Consider the following 25,085-nt stretch of genomic DNA (forward strand, 5'->3'; position numbering starts at 1 on the left):
GGTCAAGAGTGAAGAGAGGGCGACTACTCGATGGCTCCTCTCATTTCTCCCATTTACTCCACCAGGCTCCAGGTCACTGGAGAGCCGCTGCCCGTGAGGTGAACATCAAGCAGATGTTGACTGAATGACTTTTTTAACTTTCAGTTTCTCTGGTCTGTGACTTTACCCCACAGCAAAACACGTCTCTACCTTGTGAGACATCTGATGAAGGCCAGCAAAATCCCAAGCTTTGTTGTACGTTTTATCAAAAAGAAAGGCGGTCATGTTTAATGCAGTTAAGTTTAGATGCATCAGACAAACAACAAACCAAACAGTAACGACCAAAAGACTTGATTATGAATGCATCGCCTTTGTGTGAATCATGTTGAGGTTTAAAAGGGACCTCTTCTTTAAAAAACGGAATCTAACTCGTTTCAGGAGTCTGCCACAGATGTGCAAATAAAAGAAAAAAAATTCTTCTGTTTAAAGCTTGACTGACTAAAACATGGCTCCTTGTGTTAAAGCTGTCTAATGAGAGCTAATTACAACATGATCCTAATTGATGTGCCAGTCAAGGCTTAAAATTAAGACTCCTCTGCGTTTGTCTCTCGCTTTGAACACGCACACTGACAAACCTACACTTTAACTGAAAGTTCTGCACACAACAAAATACACACTCATTTATTTAATAATGTTAAACCTTTTAGCCATCCTTTAAACTGTCTTACCCCTTCACAAATACACAAAAAAGCTAAAAAAAATAAAATAAAACACACTCACAAAGCAGAAAAGAAAGCAGTTCTCTCTGCTTTATCCTGCCCAGCTGCTCAGCACAGTGGATCTCTTCTGCAGTGCATGCATGCATGTGTTTGTCTTTGTTCTTGCGTGCGGGTATGTACATAAATGTGTTCTTTATGTCTGTGTGCGTGGGTTAGAGGCCCGGTGCCTGAGTAAATATGATTGCAGTGCAGCTTGCTGTGCCTCAGGGGTGTGTTGCACAGGTATTGAGGCCAGGGAAAGGCCACTGGGGGTTCTGCCTAATGCAGTTTTAACACCTGAATATAGCAGCACAGACATACCTTTGATAGAAGAAGCTGAACCCCTTATACATGACTCTGGGTGCTGCATGTCTTTGTGCGTGTTCGTGAGTGCGCATGAAAGACAGAAAGTGGAGGAGGATGAAAGAAAGGGGAAGCGAGAGTTTGCGTGAGCGTAAGGGTGACCAAGAATAGTTTTCATACCTGTAAAGAGTTGTATGTGCATACATATGGGGCCCAACACCTGGCTGTGCATAGGTATCGGCCAACTAGGGCGATACATGAAAACGACCTTTCTGTAATGAAGAGCTCACAAAGGGCTGCGGGTAAGGAAGTGAACAAAGCGGATCAGAGAGGTTACTGCGTTCTCCGCTAGTCCGAGCACACACATTCATCACCGGCTTTCCCACAGGGCTCTTTCACAGCATTCGCCAGGGTGCATTATGGGATAGGGTACCGTGTGGTGCCTTTGCTGCACAGGGTAGTCTTTGCACCTGTGTGTTTCTAGAGGTCCCTAAAGTACTATGCTGTACCAGTGGATATATACTGTACGGTTTAGACCATCAACTGCAAAATGAGTATAAGATGTATTAGTTGTTTTTTTTATTTTCCAAAGGATAGACTTATGCTTCTTTGCTACTTTTTTTTTTTTACTCTTTCAAAGTCACATTGTCATCACATGGTCCTCCAGTTGAGACTACCGTGAAAACTGTCCTTGTTGGTGTGTTCAAGGATGCTCTGGCGTCTGAGTTGGCTGCTGAAAAGCACTGCACCCACAAGCTGTTAACACAGAATGAAATACAAAGAGACATACATTGTGCAAACATGAACATTATGAAACAGATCAAATGACTTGGCATGTCAGGAGCATCCTGCAGTACCATAAAGGGGAGAATTTTTTTGCAAATGTGACGTAATTCTGGCTGAAATCAAAGGCAAAAAATGTTTTGCGTTGCTTATCTTAAAGTCTTAATCCTTAATATTTCTGTTCTGGTTAATTTGGCAGCACCTGTGCTTACTGGTGATAATGCTGAGAACTTCTTAATACAAGTCCAAGAGTTCAGCATGAAATTGATTACCAGGGGCAAGAAATGTACTTTGAGTAGCTGCACTGTCAGAAATACAGCAGAAGAAGACTAGCAAATCATGTATTCCCCTTGTTGTCCAGCCGATGATGAAAATTTTAAACCTTTTTTATATCACTACACTTTGTACCCATGAAAATGTTTTCCTGAGACAGACTGTTCTGCTCTTCCAGATTACGTCCTGACATGATTTATGCAAACATGACATGTAATATATGTCAGCTCTCGCCTCGCAGATTTTGTCCAGTATGTGCATGCATTGTTCTCATTGAATCAAACAGCTTGAAATGTAGCACTCACAATGTAAACTACCAAATAAAAGAGTCACTAATGAGCATAAACATGAATGAGTGGCAATTGTGGGGCAGTCGTGGATCAGCGGTTAGGGTGTCGGACCCGTAACCGGTGGATCGCTGGTTCGATTCCCCGTCCCGGTGTCCATGGCTGAGGTACCCTTGAGCAAGGTACCTAACCCCCACTGCTCCCCGGGCGCTGCACGCGGTCGCCCACTGCCCCGGGTTTGCTGTGTGTGTGTGCACGTCACTTGGGTGGGTTAAATGCAGAGAACAAATTTCGTTGGAGTGAGTTCCCTTCAATGACAAAATATGTCACTTTTTTAATCTTAATCTTTAATTGTCAAATTAATGCCTGCCATAAACAAGTATTAGAACTTGGGTTTGATGTGATGGGAGTCTTAAGGATTGTAACACCAATAAAGTTTTACACATTTGACAGGTCATTTTTGTTATAAAAGTTTTAAAAACCCTTGGCTGACTTTGGGAAAGGGTTGGTACAGTGCAGCTTGAAGTTATTAAACTACATTTTGGCATAAACACATTGTGAATAAACACAAAACTGTATTCTTCTCTCTGTGTGTGTGTGTGTGTGCGTGTGTGTTGCAGCTGCTATCAGACAGCCAGATCAACATGGTGAAAGTAGTGAACTCGGTGAGTGATGCTCTTAACGCCATGCAGAAGGAGAACGTGGGCCTGAAGGCGCGTGTCAAGGCCGACTTGCAGAGGGCGCCAGTCAGAGGGGCTCGTCTCAAGGGCTGCTCCAACGGTAAGAGAAATGAGGCATGACCTGCAGCTGTGGAGATTGGAGATAAGATTGGATCCATTCTGTGTAGATTTGTTTGTCTGATATTCTGTCTGTTCCTCTGTCTCTCTGTGCATCACTGGGTATTTATATGTTCGACCTACAGCTACTGTATTCTGTCCAGATCCCAACCTCTGTTAGCTCGACTCCATTAGTCTGTAAAATTATATTCCAGTGTGGTCTGTCTGTAATACATCTCAGCAAGTATTCACTCAACCCATCCTCACCTGGTGATGTCAGTATCCCAGTTTCCCTGGGCTACAGCTCATCCGCATTATCCAGTGGCCTTGGTGGAGATGTGGATTTTCTTTTTACTACATGTGTCCACCAGGTTGTGTTGCTGAGAGGCAGAGAAAGGCCTGAGGCATCGTCCCACTGGTAGGCTTTTAAGCAGGCACAGTACACCCTATGGCTTTACCCTGTTGGACATGCCTCGCAGGTATCCAAGGAGCCCGGCGCCAAGGCCGCTCATGTGTACAGCATACAATAACAGAGTCAGACACAATGTTCACGTTTTTGTGCGAGCACATGACTTCAGAATGTGGCAGATGTTCCATAAATCTGAAATCATGAAAGTGAATATTCTGGGAGTGTGGAAAGAATAGAGGCACGTTTTCAAGGTCTTACTTTAAGGTAAAAAAAAAAAAAAAATCTTAAAGCTGAATATTCAGAAATCCACCAGAGACATTTGTATTGAGTTAAAAAAAAAAGTTAGCAGTTAGTTTAGGGTGTTTCACATAGTTTTATGTCTGAAACTACCTTCCAGAAATGCATTAACCAAATCATCTGAAGCAACCAGTGAACAATAAGTTCAAACACACATGAATTCTGGGTGGCAATAAATAATGAATTGATTGATAAAGAAATTACCCCTGCAGATCTGAGCAGAATCGTTATCTCCCAGATGATATTCAAGCACAGTTTGTGGAATAATTTCTTCAAGCTTTATTTTAATTTCTTGTCTCCTGGCTCTATATTAATGGCAGCAGCTAAAAAGACAGAAACAATATTGTTCCCTATTGCTAAGTAAGTCATTAGTGAATTTCTGCAAAGCATTTCCCCCCATTGTGTGCACATTATTTGGGGAGGACAAAAATTACACCTCACAATATGATGCAATGAGATGTGAACTACCATCACTGTTCTGAAAAACTGTAAAGAGGGAATGCATATTATAATGTAATATTTAAAGCAGGAGGATTGTTTTGCATTATGGGAGATTATACTTGTGTTTGAGTTAATATGTTTCTGGTAAAGTGTCAGTAATTAGGCATCATAATGTATGAGCTCTGTGTCTTTTCAAAATCCATTCCTGTAACACGGCAAAGCCAGCATCCAGTCTGAGTTTATAATGATGATTACGTCAGCCTTGTTGTGGCTGCCGGACTGCAGCTCTCAGGCTGTTCCTGTTCTCATTATTTCATACTGAAAATAAAGGTGTCGACTTCAGTCAGCTGTCTGTCAGGGATCACAGCTCATTAATGATGGTTTTCCTGCATGAGCTGATCCCGCGTTTAGGTTTGAAAGAAGTCCTGCATGTTCACTAAAACCAGTCAAATGTCAGTGAGTTCTGCTCTTAAAGATCACAAGAAAATAAAAATGCAAAATTAGATTAATCAGATGAAAAACACTTTTCTCTGTGATTTAATTTGATCATGGTACAGAATTGCATCTTTCCTTTTGCTGTGTGCAGGGGAGGATGACATAAAAAAAAAGAAGTATTTAAATTGGCTATTGTTTTTAATATTAATCTCCTCCCATGGTGATGAATCTCCAAAGACTTCCTCTTCCACAGTTACTTTTGAAATATACTTAAAACAACAATTGTACCCACTCTGTCATCGCAATGGAAAAACCTGACCTGATATGTCATTAAACTCTGCTGGGCTCTGTGCATGCAAGGCAGGAGGGAATAACAGTTTAAGATTAAAGTAGATTTGATTTGCAATGGCAGACAGTCTCCCAGTTTGTAGCTTTTGTCTTTTATACAGACCCTGGAATTAGATAATTAAGACAAGCCGTTAAGTCATTGATTCCCAATTAGGCCATAATAACTATTTTGCAAAGACAATGGGGTTCAGGTTTTAGGGAATGGCCATCTGTTGTTTGATTCCTAATTGATTCACGTTTGAAATTATGGTACGACTGCTTCACATTGACCTTTTTAAAGAACAAGAATCCTGAAAATATCAGGAGTAAAGCTGTACAACATTCAGACCACATTCTCTGCCCGAGTTTCGCTGTGCAGCATTCTTGTGCACATGGTTTCTGTCTCTGCATGATAATAATTGTGAAAAAAAAAGATATGGTAGGAAATAAAATGCATGCATGTGTAGGAATAGTTTGATGTTAATGTATGCACGTAGATAAACTAGAAATCAAATCCTCCGAATGCAGCTTCACGCAAGTTTCAACTCCTTATGCTCCTCTGAGCTACAAACAGGACAAGCTACACGAAGCAGCCAGCGGCAAGTCAGTGTTTATGTGCAGCGCAGCCTTGACATTTTATCAAAGAGATTTACTGCGAACTAGAGAGCAGCTACAAAAACATCAGTGCTTATCACAAAAGATATCTTCTCTAAATGCCCATGTATGTTCATTATGTAATATATTCTTGTTTTATTATTACAGCTTTTTGTGTGGGTTAGCTTGCTTTCAGCTATCTGTTAAAAATAACAAAAAAATCACGTTTCACCAGAATAATAGAAAATATTGTACTGACATGCCCCTAACGCATGTGAATCCATGTGTAGTTCAGTGTTACGTCTCATACACAGCAGCAACATTTCAGTGCGTCTGTGCAGATGTGTGCGTATGTGTTTAAGTATGGGGCACAACCACAAATATTCTGACTGCCTGTCTGTCCCACTGCACCAGTGATTATTTGAAGTATTCATCTCTGTACTGTTTGCATTGGATTCCCATAAGAACATATTAGATTCTCAAAGTTATATGAATCCAAACCTGACAGCAGCGAAGCCCCTCTCAGCTCTGAAAGTATCAGGGTTTCTGAGATGGATGAAACCTTTGTAGAAGGCCTACTTTTCAGCTCTTGGACTGCCTGACTTTGCCGTGCTGTTGCACAGTGGCTCCACAGCTGAAATGATTTACAATTGAAAGTCAGCTTCTGTTGTCAGCTATAAGCATGCAAGTATTAGCTTGGACGTTTGGTGAATTCCTTTTTTCCATCGTTGTTATTATTTTGCCCTCCTAATTAATTATTCAGTTTTATGAGTATTGCATTTTTAAACAAAACAGAGAAAGCCAAAACATGAATAAAAAGTAAGATGCGGGACATGTGCGGGGTTCGAAGCAGATATAGTGTTTTGATGAACAGTGTTAGCTGGATATGGAACAACGTGGTGCATTTAAATGAGCTCAGAGATTAAAGTAGATTCTCTCCTTAAAAAGTGTCATCCTTCCTTTGGGAGAAAAACTCAGGTCCCAGAGTACAAGTCTGGCTATATTTCTAATGTTTACTGTCTGCGTACCTGATATACTGTAGCTTATTATGTTAAACCTGTGTTGTCCCAAAACTGTTAACAGAAACACATCAGTTAGCTACACCATTATCCTGACATGTTCCTTTATTGACATTCTTGTTAGTCTGCTGCCATAAATGCTCATAATGCACCAGATTGACAGCCAACAGATGTATAATTTACATAATTTACATGAAGTCACTTTTGCTAAAAAAAAACCAAAAAAAAACCCAAAAAACAGACTGACATATTGTTGGCTTTGGTCTTTTCATGGGATTTGTTGACAGTGAGGAAATATAGAATAGAATACCACCAGCCTTGAATTGGTATCAGAAATGTGTGGACAGTGAAGTTGACTTTCAACCTTTTGGATATAAAATATCATCACTTCATCTTTTTATCCCATCGTATTTTTTTTGTGAAATTTTGTCATATCAGTTCTTGAGTTATGACTAAAAATGTGTTTTGTGAGGTCACAGTGACCTTTGGACCAAAATCTAATCAGTTCATCTTTGGGTGCAGACCGACATTTCTGCGAAATCTGAAGAAATTCCCTCTAGAGGTTCCTGTGATGTTGCGTTCATGAGAAAAGGCATAATGTCCCTGTCGTGGTTGCATAAAAAGGCTGGATGATGAGGCGGAATGCACAATTGACAATTTTGGCAGGGAACTGTGGGAAAGTAGCCGATATATGTTGAGAGGGCTGATTAGGGGATTGAGAATCGCCGCACAGACGGGTGAGGGAATCAGGTGATGGCTGAAGGCAGGAAACAATGACGACCCTGAGGACTAACAGCTACTGTGGAGCAGGCAGGGAACAGCAGACTCTGAAATGACAAGAAGAACTACTGACTGGCACGCTGACAACAAAAAAAGATCCAACTAATATTACATTATTATGGGTTTTGTTTTCCTTTTTAGCCATGACAGGGAACTTTTTTGACACTAGGTAAACCAAAATCGTAAATCGTAAACCAAATCGTGCTACACATCATGCTAGCAACAACACTCATGTCACTCAACTTTGCATTGCAGAGTTGGTTAAGCACCTTGTTGGTAGCCCAACCTTTTTGTTGTGCTGTTCTGTTTTGCTTTGTTGACAGCAAAACCAAGCCTTCCCAGCAGCGACATCCCACCGCCGGTCTGCTATAATTGATAGTTTTGGGTTAACTTATATTCTTTTGTCTGTGGCTCAACAGTTAAATTAGGTCTCCAACATGAAGCTCAAACATGAATGAGCTGCATACACTTTGAAGCAACAAAAGGAACAAAGGAATTAAACTGCATGTAAGCTGCGTCACACAGATGTTTTCTGCCCGGACGTATTTGTAAACGGTCACTGTGATTTGTTCAATCAAGGACCAAAATTGGAATCTGTATTAAATTGTGTGCAAATAAGGTCATAAAGCAAGCCACGCTTAAGACTGAGAATCTGATCATGGTGGGAGGTCCTCAGAAGAACAGTTTCTCTGCTGCAAGGGATCATTAAACTGAAAAACTTTGAAAGCCCTTGTTATAAAGGAGGGAATTCTTAAATAATGATGATGGTCTTTTTTCCCCCTTTTTTTTTAATTTCCCATGGAACCGAAAGCTTTGGTTTCCTGTCATGACAAGGAGAACTGGGAAATTGTACCATTTTTGTGTGATGATGATGAAAGTCGGAGCTTAGTCGTCGAGGCTTACACAGAGAACCGAAAAGCTTTGGGGAGACCAAACATTCCATATCATGTAGGGACGACTGTGAAAAATGGTGAACGGCCTTTGCAAGGAGTCTCCTGGCCAATTGAAATTCAGGGGTTTTGACCCGATGGAGGCTGGCATGCATAATCTATGAGAATGTCCTCATCGCAGAGTCCCTGTCCCGCTTCTTGGGAAGTAGATTTTGTATCCCTTGTGTAAGAAGGGTTTTGCAGGCTCAGCCATGGGTGCTCCTGTTCTGCTCTGCTGTGGCTTTACAAGTTGCCCATCTCTGTCTCTTATTCTAAGTACTAACTTTTCCTCAATCCCCTCTCTGTCTGTGGGATATGCTCTTTCCACTCTTTCTCTTTTTTCTGTGTCGTATCACTCAAATGTACTGTATATGTCTCAGCACTAAGCTTACTTGTTCCCCTCAGACTTCCATATGTCCTGTTTTGTCCTTTTTGTGCCATCTCAGATCTCTGTGTCTCTGCTGCACGTCTGCCTTTCCTCTGCGGCATCACGCTCCACCCTTGCGCCTTTCTGTCTTCATTTCGACCTACTTGCATTCCTCCTTCTTTTCACGTTTTTATCTTCGCCGCACTTAGACTCCATTGTCCCACTGTGTCATCTATCACCCGCCCATCCGTCTTATCATCTATCTTTTCTGTCGTCCCTCCCAAAGCGGTTCTCTACTTCCTCGTTGCTCCGTCTATCCTTTCCAAGGGCCATCCTTTTAGAAAATGGTTAAGAAAACTGAGCAAGTTAACTTTGAGATTGTATTTCAACAGCATGAGATTACAGCAGAACTCCTTTCTTTTATATTTCCTATACTTATGCACCTCTCAAGTGCTTGGATGAAGACAGTTTGACAAGTATTGTCTTGTGTTTTCATGAGATTTTTACTTTACTGCTTCAAGCATATTGGACCTCATTTTCCCCCTACTTTCACCTCTCCCCAGGCTCTCGTCCCCGTGACTGCAGCGATCTCTACGCCAGCGGTCAGCGAGAGGACGGCATCTACTCGGTGTTTCCTGTTCACCACCCTGCAGGCTTCCAGGTCTACTGCGACATGACTACAGATGGAGGAGGCTGGACGGTGAGTCAGAGGGAGAGACACACACATTTCGGTCGACAAAGCTCTTAAGCTGTATGTCCAACTAACTGAAAATAGAAGCGTCCACTCTGTCGCTGCGTATTCACCAGGGCTGTAATCAAAGTGAAAAGAGGGAAATTGAAGGGAACTGAAGACCTTTTCACCATGTCAGCTTTTTTTACAAATATGCCTTTATTTACTAAATAACCCAGAAGTAAGATTCACTGAGCATGAGGTTTTCTAACTGCAACTCCAGAGCCGTTCAAATCGGAGTCGTCCAGTACGTGAGGTGTAATACTGTTTTTCTGGGCACCTGCTGTGATTACAGTTGTACTGCCTTAGGAATCTCATGTATCAATCTGAAAAGGTTTCATTAAAGTTTTATCACAGAGGGCCGAGAGATCTTAAGCATGTGTTTCATGTGGACCTGTTTGAAGACAGGCCATTATTTTTTTATGCCTTGCTTTTCATTTAGAGAAACAGAATATTAATTAGTCATATCTAAGTGAGAATGTCAACAAGTAGAGTGCCAGACGAAAATTGAATAAAAGGCAAGTGAGACAAGGAAAGGGAATGAATCGCAGTTGCAAGGGGAGAGATTCGCATCCAAGTTCAAGCTCTTACGGTGACGGCTGATCGCAATACACATGCTGATCCTGAGATTGTTTTTCCTGATAAGAAGATGGTGCTGGATAGGTGAGGCAAAATGTACAGTCAGATCATGAAAACATACAGCTCGCGTTTTTCTATGTGTAAACCAGGTTATGATTGTGCTTCAAAATCCAAAAACAACTTTTTCCATCAGAATATCTGACCTGGTTATGTCTGGTTTGTCTGTAAGTCTTGCATTCCTGTCACTGTATAATCACAGTTTTGTACTCTAAAACGGTAACACAGAAAAAGATACTCAGTTTCATTAAATGTGTGTTTATTTTCCCTTGATCAGACATCTGTCAGTTGTCTGGCCTTGCTAAAGTAAACATAGTTGCTTAACTGTATACTGGAAGTGCTTCGTCTTTTGGGAATGAGAGACACAGAGGTGAACCAACATTGACACAGAGCTGTTTGAAGTTATATTTGGAAGTGTGGTTTCAATGTATTTTACTGTGAGTGTGCACACACACACACACACACTCACACTCACACTCACCATCTTGGTTAGAGCCATTTATGTCCCTTTGTTCTCTAAAAGTCCTCGGGGAAAGCTGAGCAGTTCTTAACTAAGGTCTTGTAACACTTGCAGAGTCTGAAATTGCAGTTACATGAATCCGTCTCAGCTCATGATTTTACAGGTTGCGACACATTTTAGTGAAGCATCGAGGGGCTGATTTTGGAATCTATCCAAAACTATTCAGAGACTGCTTTGCAAAATCCGTGCAATGAACTGTTATGGAAATAATTTGTGCTCTTTTCATGTCATGCACAGTGATAGCCTGGCATGACCAGACTAATTTGCAAATGCATATTAATCTGGAACCCCTTGATTAATTTTTTAATTCCAAGGGGAGTTATCATCAGACACAGACCAAAATGTAGTGACACGTACAAGTGCATGGACTTAAAGCAGAAAAAAAAGGCGGCCTGGTCGTAAACTTCCTCAAATTATAGCTAGATACTAAACTAAAATGTGTCCCTGAAAACATTTTGGGGGAGAAATAGGCAATGCAGCAACAAAATCTTGGATTGAGCAGCACCACTTAGTTTGACAGTTTGATCTTTGTTAGCCTGGACAGACAAAGCAGGATGGAGGGAAAATGTCTCTGAATGAGCAGGTGGCCAGACGTATCTGCCACAGCAAAGTGATGTAAGCTGCATGAAAGGTGTTTCAAGGAAATAAATAAATCTACTGTGTTTAGTTATAAAATCAACATCTGCTCTCTTCTCCTCTGTCAGCTTGTGGGCGTGATGCTGGCTTATTGACACATTTTGATGAATACCCTAAACTTCCAGCCATGGACATTTTAAGACTTCCTTCCTTGAATGTGTGAAAATGTCATAAAGATGTAAAAATATCAGAATATTTTCTCTAAAAATGATTTCCAAAACCTGTAAACAGCCTTGCAAGAAACCTGAGACTGCGTACACATGCAAATGTACTGCATGCCTGTAATTTCTCTTGTTCTGAACTGTTAGCTGGAGTCACCATAGCTGTCTGCACAATAAGAATTATCGAGTATAATAACAATGCCCACTAAAAGTGTTATTATCCAGTTCTTCTAACTTCAGGTCACACATCCGCTACAAACAGAGCACAATATCAGACATCATCTCAAGTCACTGTTATATTGGCATGACAGTGATTTGTGTGTGTGTTCGTGTGTGTGTGTGTGCGTGCACTTCTAAGTCGGTGACTAACTGTGTGAGATAGGCAAGGTCGTACCCTCCTATCATCAAATAAAACGAGACTGTCAGAGTGACAGAGTGCTTAGCACAGCATGATGGAATAGAGCTACATACCAGCCTGTCACTGGGTAAGTGTGTGTGTGTGTGTGTGTGTGTGTGTGTGTGTGTGTGTGTGTGTGTGTGTGTGTGTGTGGGTGGGTGGGTGGTTGTTTGCATGCGCGTGTGCTTGAATTAAGGTTTTTTTCTTCTAAATATATTTTCCACCTATAGCTCGTGTGTGTGTCAGTCTCTTACCTGTTCACTAATGCATGCTGCCCTATAAAAGGATTTACATCGCAGCTGAGAATGAAGAAGTGATAATGTAGCACTTACTTATCCTGCTGGTGTGTTGAGCTGATTGTGATAACGATCAAGCCTCATTAAGAGATCAGTATGGTGTGATCCAACAGGGGCAGGTAGGGATGCTTGGTGAGCAGAGTGGCTTACTGTCTGTCTGTAGGCAGAGCTTAAATAAGGAATGAGCCATATGCTGCCACCTCATTAGCATACTTTGACATACCGTTGCACTGTCGCACAGACTGCTGCAGACAGACTGAGAGACGAGCAGGTTACTTAGAAGAGGCAGGGAACAGAAGCAACGGCGCGACTCAGGAGAGACAAAGCAGAGAGGACCCGGTGGAAACATAAGAGTCTGATGTGGAGAGAGAAAGAAAGTGAGACGTACAGATAGAAAAGGCCCAATAGGGGAACAGCAGTTTCACTTTTACCACTTCTGTGAAATGCATTAATATGAGCTGCGATAAAATCTTTCTGTTTTATTGTATTTGTAGTAAATGGTGGCCCTTAGGGAGTACTGTGGGGATAATGAAAATGATCAAATTAGTCTGTGATAACCTTTGGGAGGATGTTTGTTCACTTCTCTGTTCATCTGTCTACGTCACTGCATAATATCCGAAACTCGCCCGAAGATTTGTTTTGCGTGTGTGAGTTAATTAAATGTTAATTAAATGTGCACGTGCAGGGTTTTCTTTGTCACAATGTCACATCAGCTGTGGCATCAGCCACCCACCAATGCCCCAGTTTATAACTTCATAAATGAAAAGTTAGCTTTTTTATTTTAAAGGTAAATTTGATGGTAACACCATACACTTAATACTAAAAGTAAAAGGTAGTAGCTTTTTCACCCAGTCATCCATGCTATAAACTAGTCAGAATGGTTACTGTAGAGTTGTTTTAAGTAGTAAGACTTTTTTCCTCCCGACGTGGCCTTGCACCTCAACTGACACGTACTTTCGGTAATAAGAAGAATGGCTAGAGCAACACTTTGACTCCATGTGTCGGAGAGTAGAAGGATAAGAAAGACAAATCTACCATAATGAATATAGTATGTTAGCTACGGTTTGCTCGGCTGTATGGATACAATGGTAATGCAGAATATGAGGTGCTGCTGACGGTACTGAAATCACATGAAAATAGAGAAGAACATCCTCGAGGGCATAATGACTCACAGATCACATATAAATGTGGCTGTTCTTTCCCTTTTTTATGCAAAGAAGCCAGACAAAAATCAGAATAAACAAGGGGAAGCAATCTAAAGCTACAGCTATCTTTTGCTAGCTATAGATCATGAGTGCTCGAGGTTTATTATCGACCCACATCTCCTCTTCTGCCACTCAAAAGTGTTTGCTTGATGGAGCTGCTCATTATATCAACATGAAGACAATAAATGCCATGCGATGTAGTAAGATATGGAGGTGGATTCTAAGCTGTTAGAGAGGAAATTTAAATGTGGGCATGTTGAGTAGTGATGAGGTGGATGGAGTGATCATTCAATCCTGCCAATGAAGGCAAACTTGACCCTAAACAAAGCCAGAAAATGCACAATTTCTCTGTTCATTACACTGACGTATTTCACCACCACAGCCTTCAATGGTCTCTGGTATGTCCAGAAGCTTATGATGGCTATGTAGGCTAATGTAAGTGACTTTAAACTCTCAAGAATTTAGCAGATATGCCGTATATATATAAGCAAGAAGAGAAGAGAAGAGAAATTAGTAGGGCTGATGTGGATGCTTGTCAGAATAAGTTGTCTCATGCCCTGGAGACTGTCTGACCACAGGGGTGGGAGAGATTATGGCAGATAGAGAATAAAGGAAAAAAGCTGTCGTTTCTAGGCCCCCGGGCCCCATCAACACACACCTACAAAGATGCACACACACGCTATACATGCTGCTTATCTTATCTTAAAAAGAAAATGTGTTAGACGGTACCAATAAGAAGCGTACATGTCTGCACACATTAAATCTGTGTTCATATGTGATGCAAACCCACCCAGTCACACACACACACACATACTGAAATATGTATACACACAAGCCCCTCACTCAGATAAAGTAATCCTTTGGGCTTGCCTTCTACCTGTTTCAGAAAAAATAAGACATTTCATATGCCATTTAAATACAGCCTCACGGCTTAGCGTAATCTCTTCTATTATTACTATTTTATTTGTTAAAAGGAATGGACTAAAAATGACCACAGCATAAATAATGAACGACAGTAGATATATCAGAGTGCAGTGTGGTGCTGCATTATCAAATGGTGCTTTTATCAGAAGTACTGCAATCACGCTGAAATATTCAATTCAGCTAAGAACTGAAATGTAAAAGTTTGCGATTGGATGTACAATTGTGTGCATGTTGTATCACTCTTGTAAGCCTTGGAGTGCCTTTTGAGCATTTCAGAGTGTACAGTATGGGCTTTTCAGTATTTCTGTCCGACTCACAGGCTCTTCAATATTTCATCTTTGTTAGTTTATTGGTTTGGAAAAAAGAAAAAGAAAATCCAGGATGGATGTTTATTTCAGTTGGCTTGTTTTAAATGTTTTGTAGGACGGGGAAAATGAAAACTTCAGAGCACAATCTAACTTTTGTTCAAAATATAATTGCTTTCCTAATGTGTACATTCGCTGTATTGACAGGGGCTGTTTTATTGGGGCTGTTTTTCAGTTTTTGGCCAAGGACATAAACAGTTTTTGTGCCCACATTTACTGGCATGGGGAGACATTTTATTGTGTTGCTGAGAGAAAATATGAGCTGTCTGCCGGTAGTTTTATCACAGGTAGTGTCAGACATGTTCTTTAGGTTATTAGTGCCATTAGCTAAGGCATCTTATATAAAGAAAGGTTTGCTGTGTGAAGGCTGGATCAGGAACATTCAGTGCTTTTACGTTTTCCCTTCTGTTACATGTGCACGCATACAAATAGACATCACTGCAGTTGGACTTACATATGTTTTGATGTTTTATATCCCATAATCTTTTGTCGCAGTAAAAGCTGAAGCAGTCTGATTCACTTCTTTACATGCATAAAGGAACCTGATGGTTAAAGGTTGTTATAATACAGTCTACATGTGAAAAGGTTTTTTTACAGTATGTGCCCGAATAGATCACTACTAAGCCCCATTTTACACACAGCTGTTTAGCAATCAGATTTCTGATTCAGATTTTCTGCCACCTTGTGATGTTTGTGAGCCAATAATGACAAGTGACATTTTTTGTATTCAGTTTTTTTTTTAAGCCATGCACGATAATGTACCTCTAGGAAGGACACTGTGAGATGTCCATCATTTTAGTATCGACTAAACTATCTCAGCAACTACTGCATGAATTACCATAAAGTTTTGTAAGGATGTTTGCGGTCTGCAGCTTATACAACCTAAGGACTTTGGCGTTGCCCTGACTTCACTCTGTGCCACCACCAAGAGGTTGACAGTTGTGGTTTTATGTGAAATGCTCCAACCACTACTGAATGGGTTGCAGTGAAATTCGGTGCACATATTCATTCCTCCGATGGAATGATTTATAATAATTTCGGTGAATCCCTGACTTTTCCTTGACCGCCATCATCATGTAGAAAACCCCGAAGTTGTAAACTGAGCTTAATTTACCGGAAAACGAGAGCAAAATGCGTAGAGTAAAATCATATTGTAAAACATCTGTGTATACATGGACAGCACCTTAAAATCCGTCTCTGTACTGTCATACTCACAGATTTAAAAAAAGATGTTTAAAAAGCCTTGACAGAAACCTACTTATGTTAACCTGGTTTCTTTTAATCCCTCAACCCAATAAAGAAAACCACATTTCTTGTTTATACATTTTTTAAAAAATCAGGTTACAGCTGAGAGCCAGGTATAATCTTTTTACTTAACCTAAATACATGTACATGCAGAAAATGTGTTTTTACGTTTGTGTGTGTGTGTCTGCGCGTGTGTGTTTCTCCTTCAGTCCTTGTTTGCTGCTGCTGTGTTCAGAGCACATCTGTCTTTCTGATAGGATTATAAAACATATGCCAACAGATGTTTGCAGTCCTCTTTGAAGATAGCAATTCTGCAGACTGCTGTGGATTTATGAGTGCTTTCATCAGACAGTGCTGAATTTGTCACCATGTCATCAATATTCTTAGCAGTGTAATCAAATTGTTAGCAGTTTGCAGTTTCTCTCATTTGTTTTGATCTATCATGAAAATCTATGAAAGAAGGTATGAGGCAGCTTATGCACACATGAGATGTGACATATGACATGAGATGTGTGTGTGTGTGTGTGTGCATACATACATGATTATAATTTTGTCCGTCCCTCACGGCTCGTGCATTTATCACTCTCTGAAGATGTTACCAATTATCTTCAGTTAGTCAGTATGGAGCAGCGGTACCAAGTGACATCTGTTTCCAAAGCACCAAACATATAAACATAGTGTGCGCACGCTGCGTACATGCCAGGAGCTAACAAGCTATTGGCACATTTCCTATTTTCCAGCCAGTCACATGCCAGATTGTAAATCTCCCCCCAATCAGCTTTGGAGTGCTTGTGTTGATTCTTCCCTGTGTTCTGGTCTGTCGGTCGGGGTGTCCGTCTGTGCATGCTGTTAGGCTCCCAGCAGCTGACAGAAATCCTGCTGAGGAGCTTAAGACAGCTTGTTCAGTAGCCTTCATCTACTGCAGAGATTACAAGGATCTTAATGTGATCATGCAATGTCTTAGCCCTTTAGTGGGAGTTAGGTGAGGTGGTCATTAAGGCTTGGAGACTTTCATGGTGACATCATTTGGTTGTGTTACTTAACTTCAGTGTGGGTTTTTGTGTGTGTGTTAAAAGAGTTTAGCTACACCTCAGATTCACCTTCTGCCGTTTGCGCTGTGGTGGATGTTTGCTGTGCATGCTTTTATTTTCATATGCATTTGTATGTTGGGCTATTTTTCTGATTCTTCACTGTGTGCTGTGTTTTTGTGTTTTGTCCCAGAACGCAGGTCTCAACTGTCACAGAGTTCCCTTGACTGTATAGACGAAGAGTACAAGAGACTTTTAACTGTCAATACTTTTAGTTTGTGGCGCCTTGCTGACACAGACACTATGACAAAACATGTTACAGCAACCAGTCTCCCTCTCAAAGGCACTTTCCTTCAACTCTGCAGTCCTGTCTGCCTCTGTGCTGTGGTGCAGAGTGTATGAATGGGAGAAAGAGATTCTTATTCTGATTCTTATTACAATTTTTTTAAATTTAAATTCTTTTAATAACTGGAGATAATTTTGTGCACCTGCTTAACATAAGAAAACAAAAACGAGTTTAATGTTTTGGATGAAATATGATATATTCACTGATTTTGTGAAATACCCGCTATATCGAGCTACCGTCCATCCATCCATTTTCTATACCGCTTATCCATCGGGGTCGCGGGGGAGCTGGAGCCTATCCCAGCTGACTACGGACGAGAGGCGGGGTTCACCCTGGACTGGTCGCCAGTCAATCGCAGGGCCAACACACAAAGACAAACAACCACACACTCTCACTCTCACACCTAGGGGCAATTTAGAGTAGCCAATTAACCTAATGTGCATGTTTTTGGTATTGTGGGAGGAAGCCGGAGAACCCGGAGAAAACCCACGCAGGCACAGGGAGAACATGCAAACTCCACATAGAAGGGCCCAGACCGGGATTCGAACCTGGAACCCTCTTGCTATGAGGCGACAGTGATCGAGCTACCAAAATTAAACAAATTCCTCCCTCAGTGATTTCCTTTATGATACAGGAAATATGTGCAGCTGCATAAATGGGGGAGGTAATTCTTAAAAAATAAAAAGGGTGTTCTGAGAGACGGGTTGTTCAGGCGTTGTGGAGCACATAGAGCTGCCTGCATAAAGAATTAATTACCTAAGAGCTGCAAAGAAAAGGGGTAAAGTATAAATACTGCAATAAAGACTGAAGGAGAGCTACCAGAGGAGAGGAAGTGTCCCAGAATCAGAATGTTGATAAACTATGTATCTGACCTATCAGACCTATATGTCTCAGCTTAAATTGTTTATGTGATATGAACATTTAACTTGGAGAATGCAGCTCTTTAAATTGACATGATATATATAACCTAATCGAGGGGAGGCCCAGAATCACGAATGCTGCACTGTAAGTCCGGCTGTGAGCTGCGGTGCAACACTGGCAGGCTGAGGTGACACACACACTGCTCAAAAAAGAAAGGATTGGCTTTTGATCAGCATTTGTTTTTTTGTTTTTTTCCGACACGATCGATTAAAATGTAGCCAGATCTACCCCATTACTGATCCTCAGCATCAGCTGGGGACATTTCTAGATTGTACCTCAGGGCTGAAATAATGATGCATTATTACATCAATATCATATGAAGGAGTAGAAGCATTTTTTTTTCCAAACAATATTTAGGACCTGACATGTGACTGCACTGGGTTCCATTAACTATAATTATTGTGTTTCCAGTATGTGCACTATTGATTTTATGGGTCAGTTTTTGGACGGTTCTGCACTTCATGTTGTGAAAAACTGAGACCTCGCTCAACCCCTTAATAAAATGGCTGCTGTGTCACAACACACAAGTTCTCAGTGTGTGTGTGCATGTCCAGAACATCACCTGCCCCACACCCAAATAGAACAAGTCTGTGAGCTTCTGACCTTGATAGAAACAACTTTGATGTCAGGCATTGCCCTCCAGGCAGACATTGTGTGTGAGGATTTGTCAGTTCGGATGTTAAGCTGCATCCCAGTGGAAACTCTGTGTGTGTGTGTGTGTGTGTGTGTGTGTGTGTGTGGGGTGGGGGCTTGGGGAAGGTGAGATGACATGGCGGTCCATGGCAGTAAAACGCATGAGTTTGAGCCACAGTATAAACAGTGCATACATGCACATTTATAGACAGATTCATAGACTGTGGCGCTAACGGTCTGCCCTTTCCTTTCTGCCACTGTGTTGACCACTGTTTAGAGGAAGGTCTTTATGAGTAACCACAATGTGAGAGAGTCAGAGCAGATAGTGCAGTCTGCTTATCTGCCTCTAGGCTGCATAATTCTGCATTTTCTTAACTTACATGTTATCAGGGATAAAACAGGCCAGAGGCGACGAAAGGAGAACTTTTTCATGCTGCCCACAAACTTTGACATTAAAATCAACACCCATGAGCTTGTAAAGCTCTTCATGTACAGTACAGACATACAATTACAGACTCACAGACACACACAAACACACACCAACATGCATGCGCAAACTCGTAAAACATACATTCATACATTCAGAAGTGCACATACAGAAATTCAGGCCTGTTTTTTGACTTTCAATACAAACATGCATGTTCAAGTACACAGATCAACAATAGACAGAATATATTTACCACCTATAAGTCCCGTGCTTCCTCCGACCATCCAGTTTTGACCACTGCATTTCCCTCTTGAAACATGAAAGAAAATGGGTCTGTGTAAGCCTCGTATCTCTCAGGAATCACACACAAACACACACACACTCAGAGAGAGAGAGAGAGAGACCTTCAGGGTCAACATGCAATTAAACCTCAGAGGAGCTCTCCAGTCTTACAAGGATGCTAGACATGGAAGGAGGCAGGGCCAGCAAGACACGAGTGTTAACCTTAATCTGAGCAGAACTGCTTCCTGGTTAACCTGCTGCCGTGCAGTGCTGCTTCATGTGACCACCGGCCAGTCTCTCCCTGCCGCAGTGACTCACAGAAGCAGCAGCAGGTACTGCTTGTACACTTGTGTCTTAAGTTCTTCCTGTCGGAACAACGCGAGGGAGAGATGTTAGCTGAGGCAGCTTCAAAGATGTCTGTTGACATTACATATCGAAGCTACCAAACTCAAGAGTAAAACATGTCTTAATTTAACATGAGGAGTTTGTCTCATAAGCTTGTTTCTTGTTCAAAAGTAGATGGAGTCCATTTGCGTTAATGGAACAATGCTGGTACGAGAGCATTTGTTCTCTTTTGTTCTCATCTTTAGCAGCAGCATCTCAGCTTTGTTTTATGTCAGATGGCTCCACACTATGTACGCAGCCAGACTTTGACATTTACAGAGCTGTGTTAATGTGAGCGATGCATTGTTCTGAGAGGCCATAGATGATTTGAATAAAAATTAGTCCATCACTGTCTAAAATCTTTCCAGTCTTTCATGTAGTCTGACACATCAGTTTGAGTTTCTCTAGTGTTTAGTTTGCATTATTATTGTTATCATAAAGTTTCATATGATTTTTTTTTTGGTTTGAGGAACCAGATTCTGCAATTTTCCTGCCTCATGAACTGCTGCTAATGCAACAAGTGCCAGGAGAGTCAGGAAAAACAATTAGCAATGAATGAAAAGGAAAAGCTCATTTTTAACATAATGTTATCAGTTTGCAGCCTTCTCTCTTTCAGCTAATTTGAATGTAGGGATGAGGAGGTGCAAGAGGGAGGAAGATAAGCAGTCTGGAAGGTCATTGTTTTAACAAGAACTTAGAGATATGAATACTGTTTTTTTGCTTTTGTTTTTTTTTAATTTTCAGCCTGCAGTCGGCCTCTGGTTTCATGGCACTGTCTACAGCGGTGTAGCTATTTATTTATTTATTTATTTATTGATGTATGTATTGTAAAATCTTTGACGTAAATCTCACCAGCTAACCAGCGCAGTCAGTGGAAGGCGGCAGGATCTCTCAAAGCCCTCCTGACATATCAGTAATATGCATTTTTCCACTGTCAAATGCCACAGCCTCCCTCCCCCAAGGCCTGCTGATAAGTCAGGGCATCATTGTACTAACGACCTTATTAACAGCCTATTCCCCCCTGTGGGTCATACAATGTCATTTAATATGACAGTAAGCAGATTTCATTGAGATAATGTTTTATGAATCTACAAGAGTAACATGTTTATTATAAGCATGTAAAATCACAATATACAGAAAACACGATACACTGATGTTGTCTCTGATGAACTGAGATAAGTCATGCTTTGTTTTATTACGCGTATGTGTATTTTTAAACAGTCCGTATGTCTGGATTATGAAAATCCCTGACATTTCATTTCGTTTACACAACTTTCATTCAGCCGTCATACCCTGTGACTGCATAGACTTGATGTCATGTGTTAAGTGTAGTGTGTAGGGCAAAACAATTACACATGACTTACAATATGAGTATATAATATTAGTGTCGTTTCAGGAAGTGGATTACAGTGTATCTGACACCACTGCTTCTGTGGATTGAGCCGTTCTGTAGCCGTAGTGTTTCTCTCCAATGAGCTATTCTCCAGCCCTGTGCATGAATGATTGATAACATTATTCATATACACTACATACCACACATTAATATTGAAATCTGTTGCAAACCCAGCCAGTAGAAAGATATGGAAAAATAATATAACTGTGCTGTAGTGTCACATCTCAAACCACAGAGGCTGGTTTCTTAACAGACAGAGGATACATTTTCTTATCTGAAATAATTTGTAAATGAGTAACACAGGCCAGCAGTAAATTATTACTCACATTATCAACAGTCAGTCACACTGTCAAACATTTGGTTTTAGCTCAAACTCAATTTTAATGTAGAGAGAGTCAAATTCTGCAGCACTGTGGGGTTAGATTTCCGTGTTTGTTTCAGGAAGTTAAAACGTTTAGTCACTGACATCGTTGCAGATAACTGGAAAACCTCGACCAGGACAAAGCCTGTGAGACCGTTATGCAGCAGCTGATTCAAAACCTGCTGTTCCTTTCTGTTGAAATGACAGCTTCCTGAAGTCCTTTAACCTCATTACAGGCCTCACTGAAAAAAAATGCCATTGGGTTAGAGTATACCAGAGGGGCTGCAAAGGCAGAAGAATCCCATGAAAAGAGCAAAACAACTCTGGATTGATCCTACTGATCCTACTATTGCCTGTGTAGGCTGGGCAGGATATCTCTGAGAAACTGCAGTCCTGTCTTCTGGACGTGATGTTTATATTGAGCTTATTTTCTGCAGCCAATATGTTTGAGGGAAGCATAATGCTGACCGAACTATGTTTTCTATACACAGAGTAGAGTTTGGACTCCAACCCTGGATTGTGGTGTCCAGAGTATGTTAAACTGGTCTTTGTGGGCCTTTGTGGGAAACATTGAATGGGAAAACGGCAGGACTGGCTGGATAGAAAGACCTGGAGATGTTGCTGGAGGTTTGAGATTCCTTAAAAAGTCTGCTTAACTGATGAGAGGAAGCAGCATGAATCTGACAACAGATTTTATGTTTGAAGATGAACTCAGAAAGCTGGGCGTGTAGAAATCTTTCTTCTTTGAGGATAAGGCAGAAAATCCCTCCAGTCACTTGATGGTGTTGATAAGTGATGATGATGCAGCAATGATGATTAAGATGATCACGATGGAGGCAATTATGAGGATGAGAACGATGAAGATGAAGATTTTGCCATTGCTCTGCAGGAATTTGTTCCTTGTCTGCGTGGATGTTAAAATGGTTGGTGCCATCTGGTGCCTTATGGTATGTTAGGGGATTAGTCATGCTGAACATAAACCGTCTCATGGAATTTCCTTTGTCATTTCAGCATTAACGCAGCCTTCCAACAGCGAGTCCTATACTATTTTCCATCTGCATGCATTTCCTCTTCAGGAGCACATTTCCAATTTCCTTTCATCTCAGCCTGACACTTGGTACGTCAGCGCTTTTAATGGATAGAGTATTTCACTGGGAGATACTGACACTGCAGCAGCAACACACATGCACACACCCAGCTGAGCTAAATGGCTAAATATTTGCTATTTGCTAATATTTCCGTTGTTTCTCATGCTAGAATGGTTGCTATAAAATCCCTCCACATCACTTCTCCACACACCACTGCTTTATAGAATTTCATGATTCACAGTACAGAAATTTCATCTCTCTTCGTGTGTTTAGGATTATTGTTTTATGAATATCCTCTCTTTTCCAGGATTTCAATTAAGGATGCAGATTCCATGGCGATTTGATTCAAAGTCAGTCAAGATTTAATGTATTCCTTTTATTAGCTTCCGACAAATTGCCTTTTTAGTGGGAAGAGCGTTTGCATTATTCATTTGTGAAAAGAGCAAGCATTTATGAGTTCATTTAGTTTAGTTCCAGATGAGCTCAGCGACCGAGAGTGGGACTTAGAGTGACTCAGCACAGAGGAGGATGAAACACACTGTGTGAGATGACTCTCATTTGACCCCCCCTGACACCTCTACCTTGCTGTCTTGGTTGTGTAGGTGATCCAGCGTAGGGAGGATGGCTCGGTCAACTTCTTCAGAGGATGGGAGTCCTACCGTGAGGGATTTGGCAAGATCACTGGTGAACACTGGCTTGGTAAGTGGCTCAGGTGTGTGACTGTGCCTGTGTGTGTGTTTGGCGATGTGCGACTCAGGCACATGTGTGCTGTGTCCTGCGACACCATGACAGGCCAAACTGAAAGCAGATTTTTACACAATTTTGGTCTACTAACTGCAGTTTTATCCTGATTAAGCGACTCATCATCTTATCAGCAACATAATAATGAGAGCCGCTGTGAAGTGACTTCAGCCCTTTACATCATCAAGAAATCAGCGATGGCTATATTACTGCAAAAATGAAAACCACTCCAGTGCGGGCAACAAAGAATATTGTAGATAATTAAAAGATGTGAAGCGCAGTAAATGCGAGCTGTCTGTTCTGCAGCACAAAATCACAGCTTGAGCCAAAAGACAATTTGATTACAATATTTTTAATTTTCACATGACAAATATGACAACAGTATGATTTTTTTTTCTCTTTTTTTTTATAACTTTACAGCTTTTCAACTGTTGCCTTCTGCTTAAAATGTGTATTTCCTCAGAAGGTGCTTGTCCAAATCCTTGTTTTTCTTGCTGGCAGCATAACACATTAAGTCCATTCCTTCCTTCCCTCAAATTTGACAGGAACAGAATGCCAGCAAAGAACGAATTCAACTGTGAAATTATCGACTTTATCAAAGCCAAATCCTTCGTTTTCACACCACTTCTCATTAAATGTACCAAAATATTTATTCTTAGGGGGCTGGGATGCTCTTCAGCTTTGGTTGTCTTTGTGGCTCGAAGTTAGTTGCCTGCTTTTGCTGTGACGTTTAGAGCCTTTCGGCTTGTTCCTCCCTTCACAGAGTGGCCTTTTAGCCTCTTTTTAATTGGTCTGACATTTGTTGAGCTTGCAGAAGAGCACGAGGCAGAACATGAAAGCAGGTCTCTCACATCAGCTGTTAAGAATGAGATTTGACCAAAACAAGCACACGTGAGGGTGAATAGACGACAGGTGAACTCCAAACAAACGCAGCTGAGGAGTTTGACTCTGTGGCGACATCTAATCGCTGTTTTCACAGCCGTAATCAACATCTGGCTGGGATCTCAGTCTTTAATCGTCACATAATCTCAACTGTTATCCCTGTATAACCAAAACGTCCCATGTGAACATGCCTCAGTGCCACGTTGTTCTTTTCTTTTCTGTTTAACTTTCAGTCTACCGTGTGACCATGGATCCCTTCGGTCTACATAAACAGCTGAAGTGTGCTTTAAATATTGTTGTTGCAAACATGACCTTGGGCTTGTGCTTGAATTCTGCCCTTCTGCACCATTAACCACCATTCAAGCACTCCCTCTTTTCGTCCTGATCTCTGAACCTTCCGGGCTGCCGCACTCCCACTTAGCACATGCTGCACATACTGTGACTGCGCTGTGATTCATGGCGAACCAAAACAGTGAAAATGTGACGGTGACAGCACTCTTAAGCTGGCGAGATGCCTACCAGGGATGATTCACTGCATCAAACAAAGTTGATGTTAAAAACTAACTTCATAAAAACCTGTTATTAAACAAAAAGGTTCACTGCCCAATCGGCATCCATGGGGGAAAAATGGTGATAATAAGCTATTTCATGTTCTTGCATCACTGATCACCAAATCTGATCTGCTTACACAAGAACACCAGTCCCAAAAAACACTAAGCATTTGCAG

At 41.2% G+C, this 25,085-nt stretch overlaps 1 protein-coding gene across 3 annotated transcripts in view; it reads left to right on the forward strand.

Moving 5' to 3' along the window:
- Positions 1–25,085, forward strand: part of fibcd1b (fibrinogen C domain containing 1b) — an 89,675-nt gene that overhangs the window by 34,902 nt on the left and 29,688 nt on the right. For all 3 annotated transcript variants that reach the window (XR_006841865.1, XM_046375371.1, XM_046375370.1), the window contains 3 exons: positions 3,004–3,163; positions 9,321–9,457; positions 23,338–23,434. Coding sequence is in view for 2 of the 3 variants with exons in the window: in XM_046375371.1 (XP_046231327.1) it covers positions 3,004–3,163; positions 9,321–9,457; positions 23,338–23,434 (394 nt within the window). In the remaining variant the exon portion in view is untranslated. The remainder of the gene's footprint in view (positions 1–3,003; positions 3,164–9,320; positions 9,458–23,337; positions 23,435–25,085) is intronic.

The sequence above is a fragment of the Scatophagus argus genome, chromosome 20 (genome assembly GCF_020382885.2).
Source record: "Scatophagus argus isolate fScaArg1 chromosome 20, fScaArg1.pri, whole genome shotgun sequence".
NCBI classification, from domain to species: domain Eukaryota; kingdom Metazoa; phylum Chordata; class Actinopteri; family Scatophagidae; genus Scatophagus; species Scatophagus argus.